Source organism: Gymnoscopelus braueri (assembly GCF_963280865.1).
Source record: "Gymnoscopelus braueri genome assembly, chromosome: 18".
NCBI lineage: Eukaryota > Metazoa > Chordata > Actinopteri > Myctophiformes > Myctophidae > Gymnoscopelus > Gymnoscopelus braueri.
The window spans coordinates 38,420,216-38,437,076 of record NC_137618.1 but is presented as its reverse complement, the minus strand read 5'-3'; the positions used below and the strand labels follow the sequence as shown (position 1 = coordinate 38,437,076).

At 42.0% G+C, this 16,861-nt stretch overlaps 1 protein-coding gene across 2 annotated transcripts in view; it reads left to right on the top strand.

The window, feature by feature from the left end:
- Positions 1–16,861, top strand: part of vil1 (villin 1) — a 29,834-nt gene that overhangs the window by 6,059 nt on the left and 6,914 nt on the right. For both annotated transcript variants that reach the window (XM_080457183.1, XM_080457184.1), the window contains exons 2-14: positions 2,413–2,508; positions 2,631–2,705; positions 3,033–3,229; positions 4,470–4,578; positions 4,774–4,884; positions 5,692–5,897; positions 7,080–7,158; positions 7,827–7,925; positions 8,457–8,610; positions 9,233–9,333; positions 9,768–9,905; positions 13,418–13,576; positions 13,665–13,844. In XM_080457183.1, the coding sequence (XP_080313309.1) occupies positions 2,431–2,508; positions 2,631–2,705; positions 3,033–3,229; positions 4,470–4,578; positions 4,774–4,884; positions 5,692–5,897; positions 7,080–7,158; positions 7,827–7,925; positions 8,457–8,610; positions 9,233–9,333; positions 9,768–9,905; positions 13,418–13,576; positions 13,665–13,844 (1,686 nt within the window). In that variant the 5' untranslated portion in view covers positions 2,413–2,430. The remainder of the gene's footprint in view (positions 1–2,412; positions 2,509–2,630; positions 2,706–3,032; positions 3,230–4,469; positions 4,579–4,773; positions 4,885–5,691; positions 5,898–7,079; positions 7,159–7,826; positions 7,926–8,456; positions 8,611–9,232; positions 9,334–9,767; positions 9,906–13,417; positions 13,577–13,664; positions 13,845–16,861) is intronic.

The window sequence follows — 16,861 nt, the reverse complement described above, 5'->3', positions numbered from 1 at the left end:
ATATTGCAGTGCACAGTATAAATAATGTAATAAACAAATTAAAAATTAAATACAGTCCAAATGGCAGCCGTTCATAAAGCTCATCCTTAAGCCATATCTGGACATTCTTGCATCATTTTAAATGTGTCTGCCTTGGAGGGCAAAACTGAGATGTGTGTAATTTCCAAAAGTAATTGAGGGTCATCTTAGCTCCAACCTTTGAACAGGTGTGTGAAATCAATAGGTTATCATTGCAGTGGAGGACTATCCCCTTCCCACTTCTTATTGCATCCAGGGGAATGACTCAATTACTCCATCAGTAGACCTCTGAACTGTAATTATGAGATACACAGGCATGAGGCCACTGATACTAAAAGATGGCCCAAGAAAAAAAAATTATGGTTAGGACACAGGTATTTATTCAAACAACATTTGCTTGTATCAACAGAATGGACCATATGCAGGCTACATGTAATACTGTAAAGCTCCCAGGACCTTAGTTAATTAGGTGAAGACCTGCCCTAATGTTGGTCCAGTCAGTTAATGGTTGTGTACTTTGTTACAGCATGTACCTACAGTAGTACACTGTTGTGGATACCTTATATATACACTCAAGCAAACTGTCTTCTAATTACCATTACACTTAATCATCATTTATAATTTGTGCCGTTGTTCACTTGAACTAAATGTGAACTCAGTGTCTCAGCTTGGAAGTCAATTGATATGTGCGTTAATACAACTCACTTTTCCATTGGTGATACATTTCCTGCATTGTGGTCAAGCTCAAATCTAAAGATGGATTATGTTGTAATGTTATGGGCTTGGCAAAGGATGTATCATAGTGTATCACTTGAGCAAGTGTTTCATGTCAGAGCCGCACAGTGTGTCAGTGTGAGCTGAACTTTTTAACTGACGGGTGCTTGCATTCTCCTTTTCAATTTATCATAGTGTATAAGATCTTTGTGTTGGGTAGAATCGCAGATTAATTTATTATAACTATTATTATTATGTTGTTGTCGTTATTCCGTTCCCATATTGGATTCATTCATTAACTGTGTTCTATACAATGCTAGGGTGCTTTTAGGGTTTTTATTCTAGCAATGGGTTGTTCTGTGGTCTGACTGACAAAGACACAGTTTGAAAGAGCACAGACAGAGAACAAACACAACAGAGTACCTTGTATGGTCAGCTGTTTGTATGTCTCCGCGGCAGAACATCAGAGCCTCCTCCTTCAGTTCATAATAGTATTACAGTTGATACAAATTTCAATTATTGTAATGCTTGATGACTGCTACAGGATTTTACAAAACAGTTTTTTTTTACCTGAACAATCTTAACTCATTCACTGCCACTGACGTAAAAAACGTAATTTCTCCCGTTTACCAATCCTGCCACTGACGTAAAAAACGTCGTTTTTTTTTTTTTTTTTTGTTTCAAATTTGACCCAAAGACCAAGGAGATATGATTGTTTAAAGATCTAGACTCCCATCCACTTCCTTGTTAACTTAAAACTTAAAAATTCTGTATCTCGGCTCCTGAGTACTTTTTTTTTTCGATGAAAAATCTCTGGCAGTGGGCAAACGCGGCCAGCAATAATTGTGGCAGTAGAATGTATTTATTTTTAATGTAAAAACGTATCCACTTATCATTAAGGCTGCCAGGACAGAATATACTGTGCAAGTGTTGCAAATTGGCCATCAGGCTTTACTGTGTGCAAGGACTGAGGCAATATTCTACAGTTCATTTTACAATATCAATTCCAGCAGATTGGCATGATAATAACAGTATGATGAAAAACATTTGGCTTCATTTCTACAGAGATAAAAGTGAACACCATAAAAGTTGCAATCTCTGAAATGGGTCCATCCTGCAAAGGTCACACTGATGCTTTTCAGTGTAATTTCTTAAGATGTATCCACAATAATTTGCCCCTTTTGCCCGATCCAGCATTGTTTGAGCACCTGTGCCCTTTTGTGCTCATCAGAACAGATTATATGTCTATAGTATGTTAGTAAGCTTTCTAACATACAGGTTATTACCGCGCAATCTGCACAGTTTCTATGTAGCATATGGTGCAGGGAATATTCGTTCTATTCATCATAGTGCTGATTTTATCTGCATAATGTGCAGTGAGCTATTCTCACCTACATCATTTCCTGTCTTGTTGCAGTCAGTTACAGCCAGTGGTGTGTTCTACCGTGTTACACAATATACGTAGTGTGACCTGCAGAACATTTTCGTAGCCAAGCATAGCCCTCTATACTAACCATTTCATTCATTGAAAAAGCGCTAGCGTATCTCCACGACCATGTGCATGTCGTGCAGGGAATGATTATCATATGCCTCCGAAAAAAACCTAGAACACACCACTGGTTACAGCGTAGCGGTATTTCATATTTGCATGATGTTTCTTCACTTTCCTCTTCTCCTTAGGTATCTGAAAATCAAACCATGCCTCCACAGATCAAAGCACAAGTCATAGAGGTCCTGAAGAAAAACACGTCAGGCCTGCGTATATGGAGAATAGAGGTATAGGAGCAGCTTGTGGGAGATCAAAGTTGGTTTTGCCATACATTTGTAGGATAAGAATGATGACACATTTATGTCCAAATAGCTTTTAATGTCTTTGGCACATTGTTCATCTTGGTCAGGTCATGGAAATGGTGCCACTTCCCCAGAAAGTGTATGGGAACTTCTACGAAGGAGACAGCTATATTATTCTTTATGTAAGTACTAAGTAGAACCAAAGACACCTACTGTATGAGAGAGGATTGCATAAATGCTAATGACAACTTAAGCCCTATTTTGTACTTTAAAATGGCACATAGAAAATAGCCAATCTATAATTTAATACGGTAGATGGTCTATTTTTGCAATTTTTGAAGATTTTTGCCTATAATTACATGCCCAAAAGATGGGCACCGGGTTGAAAGTAGCACACAATATTTTCCCTATTAAGAGCTACTGTACTTTACGGTGAAGACGTCTTATTTATGAATTCTTCTGATTTTGTGGTGTCCTTATAATGAACCATTTATTGTGCCATTGTACAGACAAACAAACTGCGTGGCGTTTTCACCTCTGACATCCACTACTGGTTGGGGAAGTCCAGCTCTCAAGATGAACAGGGCGCGGCTGCTATCTACACCACACTGATGGATGAGGCCCTAGGGGGCGTGGCCGTGCAGCACAGAGAGACTCAGGGCTATGAGAGCGACACCTTCCGCGGATACTTCAAAAAAGGCCTTATGTGAGCAAATGCAATGTACAGTACTATGCAAGTAAGCCTAATTTAGACTTTGCTGTATGATGGTTATTTTTGGTGATGCCATCGTATGAATTAGGCAATCCACTCCTAAACATTCATATGTATCTATTATTATTATTATTATGAAACACTGTCTAGACACTCATATGTATCATTCATAGTGATATTATTAGTCAACGCTGTCTAATACAATTAAAAGAATAACTCCTACAGGCAAAAAGAAAAGAAAAGAAAAGCTTTAATTGTGAGGACAAGTCTCCAAATGTGTCTACACACTAGTGTAGACACATTTGGAGACTTGTCCTCACAATTAAACTCTTTGGAGATTAAGCAGATTGATAAAAGGCTGTACCATACAGCCTTTTATCCTAATGTGACATGGGAACCCTGGGTTCTGGAATATTTTATATTTTGAATCAAGGTTATGACTGTATTTGACAATATTCAGTCGTTTTTATTCTTTCCCCCACATTTTTCCTCTAATCATCGCAATCATGACTATAGAATATGCCGTGGTGCTAGAAAACTGACACGTATAACAGAAGGAGATTCTGCAGAATCTGCACACTTGGATCAATGCAAGTTTCTTTAATAGAAGTCAAGCGTTCGGTCGGGGCGACTCCCATAAGAGCAAAGCGCAAAATGAACACCTTCCTCTAAGCAGGAAATAAGCTTTTCCGGTCTGAAACTCTCACCCCTCATCAACTCTTTTACACTTGTGAGCGTAAAACCTGAAGTTGAGGTCAAGCCTTTCCCAGACTCAGAGTGCTCGGGTGGTGCAGTGGTTAAGTGCCTGCCCACTTCCAAGGAGGTTGTGTGTTTGAATCCACTGAGTGTATATACGAACACAATTGGCCCGTGTTCAGGGGAGGGAAGCCGGCGGGGAGGGTGATATTTGTCACTGCACATACTCCTACGGGCTGGGGCTGCACCTGTCAGCAGGGTGTGTTGGGCGGGAGGAGTAGGACGAAGGCTCTACGTCCTCCTGGTGGGGGCTCCTCACTGGCAGGTGAGTCAGTAGGATACAACAGCAGTGACAACACACAAAAGTGTGTGGGGGAGGAATTAATAGGAATAACGAAAGCAACGAGAAAAGTCTTTCCCCAGACAATACAAAACTAAAATAGAAATACTTAACTTCCCCATTCAGTATTTTAAGGAAGGACAGCGCAGTTGCGTATACAGATTTATCATCATGTTCCTCTGACATTGTTCCACACAGCTACAAGAAGGGTGGTGTTGCATCTGGAATGAAGCATGTTGAAACCAACACATACGATATCAAACGACTGCTCCACGTCAAGGGCCGGAAGCACGTGGTGGCAGGAGAGGTGAGCGGAAACTGGCTATATGTCCCCCACATACAGTAACTTCCACAAGTTGGGCATATCTGCTTTGGAAGCAGTGCATGCTGCGGCACAATGCACGAGTACAAACACCATGCATTCAGTACAACACTTCACTTACAACTGTAATGCAGAGCATAGTTTGCTGTGTTTTTCCTCTTTTCAAACACCTGACTGCAGGTGGATATGAGCTGGAACAGCTTCAACAAGGGGGATGTCTTCCTGTTAGACCTGGGAAACCTTATTATCCAGTGGAATGGACCTAAAAGTAATCGAATGGAGAGACTCAAGGTACAGTAGGCCAGCTAAAACTACATTTGGTGAGCCTTTCTCATCAATCTGTTATCCTCTCACGGTTTTATATCCATTCCAGACACTTTCTTTTTTACACTTTTTCTCCCGGACTAGTCATTACGCCAATTCCTGAATTCCCCCCACATTTGTGTAGTCTTGTCACTGCTGACCCCAAGCTCTAGTTTGTGTTCGGACTAGTTGGTCCCAGAGTGTAGAAAAGAGAGTAACGACACACTTTGATCTCGCCGCAAAGCGGGCTCCTATGGGCTATAGTTCCAAACATTGGAACTATCTCATTGAGATAGACAGAGCACTTCCGCATTCCATTCTTACAATGGGAGTCGACGCTAGTGTCAGAACTCTCTTTATGGCTCTGGTTGGTCCTAGGGATGGTATTGAAGCCATATGCCTCCTCCGATACACATGGAATCGCCTGGCGCTTCTTTTCACCTGCCACAGAGGAACCTCACCTGGGGGAAATACAGAGGAACACCCTATTCCTCATAGGTCAGCACCCCTGCTTACAGGCACCCTTAACCAACTGGTGCAGTGACAAAGAACACCAATTGTGCTCGTATGGAACCGGCAAAGCAAAGACATTTTCGTCTCTAATTGAACAAGATTTACTGAGGAGAATCTATATGCTTCAAAAAATATATATTTTAAGTTTGTTCATCAGTTCTTTTGACAATTGAAACGGCAACATTATTTTGTAAAGAAATACAATTTAGAATTTAGTTATCGAACAAAACAATGCAAGATTATTTCACTAAATGAAGTGCTGCTGATTGTGGTTCTCTTTAGGGAATGACCCTGGCCAAGGACATCCGTGACAGAGAGAGGGGTGGACGGGCGCAGGTGACGGTGGTGGAGGGTGACAATGAGAAGTCAGCAGAGGAGCCAATGAAACTGATGAAACAGTACCTGGGAGAGAGACGGGAAATCAAGGAGACTATTGTCTCTGATGATGAAGTGGACAACAAGCTGAGGACTATTGTCAAGCTCTTCCAGTTAGTGCTTCTCTCTTCTGGGTCATTCACTTCCTCAATTCAGACTAGAATAGAGATGCCAAGGAATTGTCAGTGATGTCACTCACAACTAAGCGACATCTAACGGAGGCAGTTCTGACTCATGGGGCATTTGAACTGCAAGCATTGTCACATTAAGGCATTAATTGATGTATTTTTGGCTGAAAAACACATCAACACTTTTGTCAAACAACACAAACAGTTGTGTGACCAATTGTAAATACTCTCAATCCTTCCTGCAGTTGTCCCCCTCACTGTAGAACTGAGATACATATTGCAAGCATTCAAATCCATCCTCCATTTTGAAATTTTGGAACATTTCCTCAGTTCTTCAATGCAGACTCGCTGCAAAGAGGGAGCGAAGGGGGGGAAATAGTGCACCATGTCATTGAGAAGGCTGTGGGACACTGGGCTCCTCATTCATCGGCCATGAATGAGGGCGTTCCTGGGCCCAATGTCCCATGAATCATGGCAGAGAATCACATGAACCGAGGGGATGTGACTGACAGCAAAGGAGAGTGGGCTCAGCCCCATAAAACTATACAGGGCTATGATTGTTTGTGATGTCACTGTACTATCCTTGGTACAGTAGCCTATATTTACTCTATATACTGTCTAGTGTTAGACTGTAATAGCATTTATTTTACTTCATTTTATGGTTACATTTTTATTTGATCCTTATCAAGGTGAACTTTATTAACCCGGTTAGGGAAATTCAGGTGGTCAATGTGCAGAACGTACACTAAGCAAAACAATCATGAAACAAGTATGTACACACATTCATCCTCCTAACACACACACACACACACACACTCACTCTCACCCACAAATGCACACACCCACACAGAGAAAGCATTTCCGAGAACTCTCACTCTAGCGCGCACGAGCGCACGCACGCACGCACATGCACACACGCACAGACACACACACACACACACACAAGAAAGTGATCGATACTTCAATGGAATTCTTTTTCGTATCTCTCCACTCTTATCTGTACCTCTCTTCCTGTGTTTCACATGATTAATATAGGTTTATCTTATTCGAAAATTATGAGTAGTCCTGTTAATCTAGCGTCATATAGGTTTTTGTTGCCTCGTGTAAAGATACAATTGCTGTTCCAGTTTTGTTCAGATCTTGTCTAACTAGACTTCCTCTGGACAGCATGTCAGACGCGCAGGGCCACCTGGTGGTTCAGGAGGTGGCAGTGAAGCCCCTGAGACAAGACCTCCTCAGTCATGAGGTTAGTTGTATGATATGGGAAAAAGTGATTATCTATTGAAGACTTATTGATTAGTTTGAGTGATGTTTTACTTAGAAGTTAAAGGACAATTTAACTGTGATAGGCCTGTCTAACTGGTGTCAGATAGGCCTACTTCCTCTAACTCAGAACCAAGCCCATGCCCACCACAGTTCCTGTTTCAACTGTTGCTGTGGTCAACCCATCTATCTTGTGAAATATGTGTGTGGGAAATATAATAAGAGTGTATGCCTGTGAAAATATAGAATTATGTAAAGGGAAGTACAGCTACTACATGTAATGAGTCACTGTTAGATTGGTCAACAAATTAGACTGAGGCAGAGATCGAACTCATTATATATTAATTTTCTAATCTCTGACAGGTAACCACTACTTAGTAAACTAATACTTTGTTGACAAGGGTTGGCTCTACACTCGATCCACTCCCTTTTCCCTACACCAAATGTTTTTCCCAAAAATATCCAATCTACAAGCTCACAACAGGTGTTGAGAGCTTTTAGATCTGCTATTTCACTGGGTACACACAAAAGCCTGTGTAGCCGTCAGCCCGGGTAGATGTTAAAATGACATTAGTGTTTAAAAGTGAAATATCCCTTTAAGTCATTGCCATGCAAAAAAGTGCATCCCATAATAATCTATTTATTTCTCAGGACTGCTATCTTTTGGACCTGGGAGGAAAGAAGATTTTCATCTGGAAAGGAAAGCGGGCCTCCAAGTTTGAGCGCTCTGAGTCACTGGTCAAAGCAGAGGTCATTCTCATCCTTCTTACATCCTCTATTGCTTTTGATTGCCGTTCATGGTTTTGCTGACCTCTGCTGGTTACATGTACCACAACACTTGAAAACGACTTTTGGATTCAAAAGTGTATAACTTCCTGTTTGTGATCTTGATGTGGGCTATTTTTTAGCAAAACTAAACAATAAAAGCCTGGAGATCGAGGCTAGATGTGGGCTGACTGGGCTCATAACTCTGTTTCTAGTGTAAAAGTAAAATCCTCTTTGCTTTCTGCAGCCCTCTGAATTGTCCCACAAAGAATAATTGCTACCGTGCGCCATGTTCCACCCATGACTTGACAGTTATTTTGTAGGTTATTGATGTTACACAATATAATCCTCAGTGTTCATTTATCCATTTGTAACTCAGAGACTGCACAAATGTAACCAAATGGACCTGTTACATTTGTAACTCCCGGATTTAAATTAACACTGAGGATTTTACTGTATACACTAAAAAAGGGTATCATAACGATCCCATATATTGTTTAAACATTGTTTCTGTAGGCGTACAAAAAGGCCAAGAGCTATCCTCCCTCGACATATGTGGAGACAGTGAATGACGGCGCTGAGTCAGCTGTGTTCAAGCAACTCTTCCAGAACTGGACCGTCAAGAACCAGACAGTGGGACTGGGGACCATTAACAGCCCTGGGAAAATTGGTGAGCGGTGTCAAAAATAATGACATTTAATTTATTACCCATTTATTACCCTGCACATCGCAAACAAACAAAGACACAACTGTTACAGTTTCACAGGGACAACCCCTGCACAGTCAAATCCTGAGTGGATCAGATATCAGTATGCAAAAACAATATAGTCTGCAAACTGGACCATGCCAGCTCCAAAGTTTCCTTGGTGAACTCGAAGAAAACGAGCACTCCTTTTTCAATCTGACTGGTTTTCCAATCATACTGTGACATATACATATGGTGCATGATATATATGGTGTGGTTAAAATATCAGTGGGATGAAGCAGTTAAATAACGGCAGATGTATAACAACAGATCCTGTAAGGTGCATGATTTAAAGGAAAAAAAATCTATCAAATGAGGTAAATAAAAAGCAGCAGATACTCTATAACAGTATAGTAGTATATACAGTAGTGTATAGTAATACACACTCTGCATTACAAATGGATAAATGAGCGCTGAGGATTTTACTGTGTGTATTGTTTATTGGACTGCTTCCTCTTGTTATTCCAGTAATTTAGGAATCGGTCAGTAGTTTTAAAGAATCAGGCTATGAACTATTATTACTTATGGGTCTTGTGTTGATGCGCAGCTAAAGTGGAGCAGATCAAGTTTGATGCCACCTCTATGCACGCAAGGCCTGATCTAGCTGCTCAGCAGATGATGGTGGATGATGGGACTGGAGAGGTTGAGGTCAGGACACATTTTAACCACATGAACCCTAGCGTCCCTATTCTGGGCATGTGTATATATATTAACCCATTAAGACCGGGAATGCATCTGTGTGTCATTCATGGCAAAATCTTGTTTCATTTTTTTTTAAGCGAACATTTGTAAAATATTTAGTTCCAGGAACCCCCAGAAGCAAAGATTTGAGTTACAAATGTCTGCCAAAAAAAAGGAAAAAAAATCTAGTATTTCCACAACTTTTCATGATTTAAAAAAAAATAGCAGATCTACAAGCTCATAGCGCGGCACTCGGTACCGCGCTATGAGCTTGTATATTTGCTATGTTTGAAATCTAAATCTAAAAATGACACACAGATGCCTTCCCCGGTCTAAAAGAGTTTAAAGAGAGGTCTTAAAAAACACTTAGTTCTATGGATTATGTCCATCTCTCTAAACAGGTATGGCGGATACAGAACAATGAGATGGTTCCTGTAGAGAGGAAGTATCTGGGACATTTCTATGGTGGAGACTGTTATCTCATCCTCTACAAATACCAAGTCAACAACAGGAAGCACTGCATGATCTACATTTGGCAGGTCAGAGATATTTGTTTTTACCAGGTGCTCGAAGAGCGCCGGGTCTATAGGTCTATAGACAGGCTGGGGCACTTGACATGTATTAGACACCTATTAGACACCTATGCGACACCTATTTGTCACTGGCTTTGTGTCTGTCCTTTAAGCCAATGGGGAGACAGGCCGTACTCCCATGCTATGGGATCATACGCCCCCTCCCCTGTCTATCATACGCCCCCTCCCCTGTCTAGCACAAGCAACGCAAATGAGCTGACCTACAAGCCCACACCGCTTCCATCAGCGACGCGTTGTGGTCTTGCAGATCGTCTGAACAGCTCCGCTCGTCTACCCCTCTCCGTAGTTCCTCACACACACACACACGCAGTCACGCACACACCAGCTCAGTTGAAAACAGCTTATCTACAAGCTCACAACGCCTGCATGCATCCCATCCGCAATTCTAGCCTATATGTTTGTTGTTGTTTTCCTTCTGAAGGCAACGTCGCATTCAACTGTCTGTGCTGATGCGTTAGCTACATGCTAACACAACACAGTGCCGTTCCTTCTGCCTCTAAGGGACAGATCGAGGGGCTGAGAGTCATAAAGTCATTTCGTTAAAAAAAGTAGGCCAGTTTGAAAGCGCAGCATCTACTAATCATCTGTGATTTACAACAGCCGTTCCACACGCTCATCACAATAGACACTTGTCAACTCCCAATAAGCTCAGTGTTAATTTAACTCTGAAGTGCCCTTCTCTACATGATGCCTGTCTAAGACAAGTCCCTTATTTGACCAGGGGTCTTCAACAGGGGGTCCGGGACCCCTAGGGGGTCCTCAGAGTACAGAGTTTTACAATAACCACTAGCATCCTATTTCTGTGGAGAACTTTAGCCAAAAATAGCAGATCCACAAACACAACTGAGCTTGTAGATCGGCTATTTTTGCCAGAGCAGACCAAGTTGGAACAAAAAAAGTTTAATCTGCAAGCACACTTTCATACAATATAGAGGGGGTCCCTGCTTCATCTCTCTCTCAGCTAGGGGGTCCTTGGCCTGAACACGTTGAAGACCCCTGTATTAGAGTATTCCTAAAACTGTATATCTGTAGGCTAATTTTATTTATTTATTATTGTCCATTTCATTTTCTTGCTTAATATTTCATTTTCTCCATTAGATCATTTACTGTGTATGTAGAACAATCTGTGGTACACGTTCCAACAACATTTTGATGCTTGGATCTTTATAAGTCAGTAACAAAAAAAAAACTTCAATCTTGCATTCAGCACAATTCTAATATTGTAATTCACTGCAGAAGGATTTATGTTTCGTACCACAATAGGTAGGCTATAGTCCTATAAATTTTGCTTGAATGACAGTGATTAGGCTAGCACTTTACAAATAAAATAAATGGTCTCATTGAGGTATGCCATTTTTCTTCGTACAGCCCCAGAATTCGCACGTAGAAAGTAAAACATACACGTTACATTGAACGGTTAACAAAATGTTGCTTATCCTTTCATAATGGATGATTTACTCTTCAGGCAAGTGGGCAAGACCTGTGGGCAAGTACAACATGACCTGTACTTGTGCCTCACACACAACAGCACCTGGTAGAATATGACTTCAAGTCATTTCTTTCTTGTTTACTAATACTCACAAGGCTACAGAGGGTTTAAACTAAGTCCTGACTTGAAGATATGTGTGTGGCATGAATACATTTTTTCCCCCTTTTTTAATCGTAAAATTTTACTCAACTGTGAATCTATCATGGTTAAAATGGAGTTTGAAGTTACAATTACTTTGTATGGGAAGGGGGCGTGTCTGATAAAATGAATATCAAATATCTAACTAGAAATACTGAATGAAGAACTCAAAAACTGTCTGGGGTGCTCCCAAAAGCCTGAGTAGACGTTAAAATGACCCCAAACATGTTTGAAAGCAAAATATCCCTTTAAAGAAATAAATGAACTGAAATATAACTAGAAAAAGTGCTCCTCGGAGCACAGGTCTCCGCCAGGTCAGGTAGGTTATTGTGGCCTCCTGGTGGCGCTATAATAGGCCAATGTGAAAAGGGTGCCATTTCTTCTTAGGCCTTGCACGGCAATCTGACAGTGCATTCATGATTTGATGCATTTTGTTCAAAAAAAATGTTTTGATAAATTAGACCTGCTGGTGGCGCTATAACAAGCCAATCTTAAAAGGGTGGCATTTCTTCCGCAACTTCCGCAACGTGCAAAGTTTGACCGCAATCGGGCGCTGCGTTCATGATTTGCGGCATTTTGTTCAAAACGAGCCACTACTGCAAACTTTAGATCTTAGCCTTTCAGGATGGAATATGAAAAATCAAACAGATTCACCTTGATCACATGACTATAGAGATCATGTATACCGATTTGCGTGAATTTTGGATGAAATCGGAAGTAGTAATATAAAGAAATTTGTTTTACATAAGTCGGCCTCCTGGTGGCGCTCTAAAAGGCAAATGTGAAAAATGCAGTGCAAAGGTTTTTCCTTGACCTCTAGGGAGTGCGCATACAGAGTTTTACACAGATCGGTGCAGTTATAGGTAAAAACATGAATCGGCCTGTTATAGCGCCACCATGAGGGCGATTTCAAAAATTTCTCCCTCTGCATAGTGGGAATGTGCGTGCAAAGTTTCACGGAAATTGCATGCTGTGTTCACGATTTGAGGCATTTTGTTCAAAACTGAGCATTCCTTTAAACTTTGGAAGCCATTTTTAGCCAATCAGGATGGAGTATAAAAAATCGGAAAGACATGTTTCGTTTAATGACTATAGAGATACTGTGTACCAATTTGCATGATGTTTGGACAAAATCTGTAGGAGTACTGTCAAAAAATGTGTTTTGCAAAAAGCGGCCTCCTGGTGGCGCTATAACAGGCCCATGTGAAAATTTTGGGGCAGAGGTTCTGAATTGGCATCCAGGGAGTGTGTGTGCACAGTTTCACTGCGATCAAGCCAACGGTGCGGGAGATTAGCTGTTCACAGACGGACACACACACGGACGGACGGACGGACACACACACACGGACGGACGGACGGACAGGGGGCAAAACATACTCTCGCCATGCCTTTCGGCCTGGCGGAGACAATAATAGGCTATTTTTTAAAAGAAGGCCGATGCACACCTCAAAGGTGTGTATGTATGTGTGCATGGGGATCTCATCTTAAACAAGCTCAGTGCTTAATGAGTCTCCCAGTTTAGTAGACGTTATATAGTGAATATGTACTTCCATGTACGGATGTTCTCATGTCTTATAAATAAAGTACATCAATCAATCATCAATCAGGTTGGTGGCAGCAGGTGGTGCTGGTGCGTAGGACAACCAGGCAGGAAGGTCCAAATGTTCAGAAAGATGATATCAAATCAAAGAAAAAGATTGTTAGGCCTTCATCAGGACAAAGAAATATATATATTTTGAAAGAAAGTGCTTTGGACTGTTTAAAATCTTTCTTTTGTGATATTAATTTAAACAGACAACACAGAAATGACTGTATCCACTCCATGCTATAGGGTCGCCATGCAAGTACAGCCGAGCTCACTGCCTCTGCTTTACAAGCCATCATTCTGGACCAGCAGTACAATGGAGAACCTGTGCAGGTCCGTGTACCCATGGGGAAAGAACCACTACACCTCATGGCTATATTCAAAGGAAAGATGATCATTTATGAGGTAAATACAGCTATAGTTCACTTGAGAAGTAATTCAAAAGGAACAATGTTTTCATTAAAGCTACAGATCTTTTCTTCTGAATTAACAGGAAGGGAGCACCAGGGAGGACTCTGGACATAGCCATTCTGCCCTACATCTCTTCCAAGTGCGCGGCACAAATGAGTTCAACACCCGTGCCATCGAGGTACCTGCGCGGTCTTCCTCCCTCAATTCCAACGATGTCTTTGTGCTCAGCACTGACACCTGCTGCTATCTGTGGTATGGAAAGGTAAATCATGTTTTAACCTCTTTAACCTCATTTCCAAATGAATTAATACTGCATGACACAACGTGTCTGTATTGTCATCGTGTCAGTATTAATTTTGGCAGCTAATTTAACTTAACGAAAAGATTCTAGTCCAGTTTTAGCGATTAGTTTTAGTCAAAAAATTAAAGAATGTCTTTAAAACAATTAAATGAGGCCACCACAGGTATTGGATTTAAGATATGACAGTGGCAACAGTATTATCATAAAATATATCACATATAGAACATTCTAATTATGGGATAACACTACGAATAGCCTATTACCACATCATCATTTTCACAAAATACTGCATGTTCAGATAATAGAATAGCCTATAAACAAACAAAGAAAACGAAAAACATCTTAATAGCATATTTAACCACTGGTGCCCTGTATTTTTTTGCCTTCTGATTTTTCAAAGCAATGGCCAAAATTATAATGCACCTATACTGTCCTGTACTGTTTTGGACACAAACACAGTAGCCTTGGGGAACGTACAGCAACTGTTTTTTTTATAGCTTTATGACAGCAACAGAATTTTAAAAAAAATGTCGAGAAAGACAGAAAGAAATAATGGCCATGAGGAATAGGCCTACATTAGACAGAGGTGTTGCCACCAAGCAAGACATGAACCAATACAGCCACCCTGTCACAGATCACAACCTTCAACACCAGCCACAACACAGCAGACATACTGTAGATCCACATCAGTCTTAAATTCAGCTGTTATGTCAAAGCCCAAAACCTCTACCTCGAACTTAAAAGTAAACTCACACATAATTGAAGTGACCAAGAGCCACATGCACAACATACTGTTCCCTGTTACAACTCACTACCTTCAACGTAGTGACACAGACACAACACACACTGTAGATTCACGTCAGCATACAATTCCAGAGCCAGAAACAGTCACTGAACATGTTTCATTGTCACCCAGTCATTGGGTCCTAGCCTGGTAAACCCTCCCTCCGGAAATCTCAATTCCATTTCATTTCAGGAGTGAGTCTGGCCTGATCCGCCTGTCTGCAATATTGGCTGTGCTGGAGTTGGGCGGGAGTAATACCGTTGACTGACAACCCCTTCAGCCAATGATAATTTTTCCCCTTCAGCCAATCAGCAGTTCACCAGTCTTAATGTGACGCGACGGGACTTTTGAGACAGCCATACCCAAAATGGGTTGCCTTTTTCGGGTACAATGGTGTCACTGCCCGCCCCTACCGGTTCTCTAATTATTATTTTTTAAATAGGCTTTGTCATGATTAATTGACCACATATATGAAGTTAAACAACTAAATTCTATCCAAACGATATCTTATAAGTAAATTCCGTGCCTCAAAATAGAAGTTAGAGAGCTTTTTGAAGTAAAAAAATAGCGGAGAATTGGCCGCACAAGAAAAAGATGGCTGCCGTTCGTGTTTTGGGCTCACTCGAACTCGCCACCTGATTGGCCAACGTAAGCTGTCAATCACAGAACAATGAGCGACGACGCTGATAGGCGCGGCCGTTTGGCATACACAGCCAATATTGCAGAGAGGCGGTTCATGCCAGACTCACTCCAGGAATCAAATAGAAATGAGATTTCCGGAGGGAGGGTTTACCAGGCTACATTGGGTCCCACAATGACAGCAAAAGTAGGACAGCTTGAATCACATTAGTATACACACAGCATACAACACAAGCAGCAGCAGCAAAAAAAAGAAGGTTCCTACCTGCCGTCTTTTACTTAACTTCATCAGTTGTGTAAGTGATGGCCAGGGTCAAACTTTGAAACCCACGGATAGAGAGATAGAGCCACCCTCTCTCTAGTTCCATCTCCAGATGAGCCATCGACACTCGATACATCTGGCTAGCTCGCCAGTACTTCCCTGCCCTGCTGGGATCTCCCAGGGTCAATGGCTGCCTGCAACACCCCTGCCAGGATGCCAAACTCCTCACTGTTGCCGTCTGGGCTCATCACCTTGGCTCTTGTACCTTCTTCTTCTTTCGTGTATCATCATCACATGTCCAGCTCAATGTCGTGCAGCCACTCCCTCATCTCAGGTCCCACAGCAAAGAGACCTAATACAGGGGACAGGTGGTGATTATATGGCCGGCTGTCTGCTCAATATGTAGAAGCAGCCAACTCCAGCACGCAGTCGGTTCAGCAGGGTCCATTGCCGGCGTGGGAGGTCTTCTGCTTTGACGCCGTCTCCTGGGTCCAAGATGCAGCTGTGACAACGTATGGCCCCAGATGACTCCCACTCCTGCTTCCAGGATGCAGCCATGCCATGCCTTTGTAGACAGGTCCTCAGGGATAGAACTGAGCATCTCTTGTGCGTTGTGCCCCCTTATTGTATGGGTGGCGGGACTTGAGTCTGTTTAGAGGCAACGCTGTCGTAGTGGTGTGATGCAGGATATGCCCATCATGTTTCTGGGCTTTCCTTGCTAGTGTGTGAGGGTAGCAGCCTCTCGTTGGAGGCCGGCCGGGGAACATTCCGCTAGGACTGACAGGGGTGGGCTTCATGCAATCATGATACGGAGAGCATTGTTAATGGCAGTATCAACCTTTTTGGCATGTGGGCTTTTACACATGGCTGGGGCACAGTATTCGGCTGCAGCGAAGACAAGGGCTTGTGTGGAGATTCGTACTTCATAGTACCTGCTCTTGTACCCGTGTACATAGCTCCTATATGGTCCGGGGTAGGTTGGGAGGAACTTGAAAAGGAAGGAAGCAAGCACTCATGAGACGAGTTTTCGAAGTACCAAAGTACAGGGTGCACGGTTCAGGCAGATAAAGTTCATAGAAAGGAATAATGAAGAAGGCCTCTGGGCCGAAACGTCCGGTTTGACGCTGTTGCTGGGGAGCTATGACCTAAATAAAAAAGAGCCTAAATGGACTTAAGTGAGTGCTGGTATTCCTTTCTATGAACTTTAGGTTGGGAGGAACACCATAAGCCCAAGAGTCACATACATATATATTATAATATACCCTTTCACACCAACTCACTACCTTCAACAGT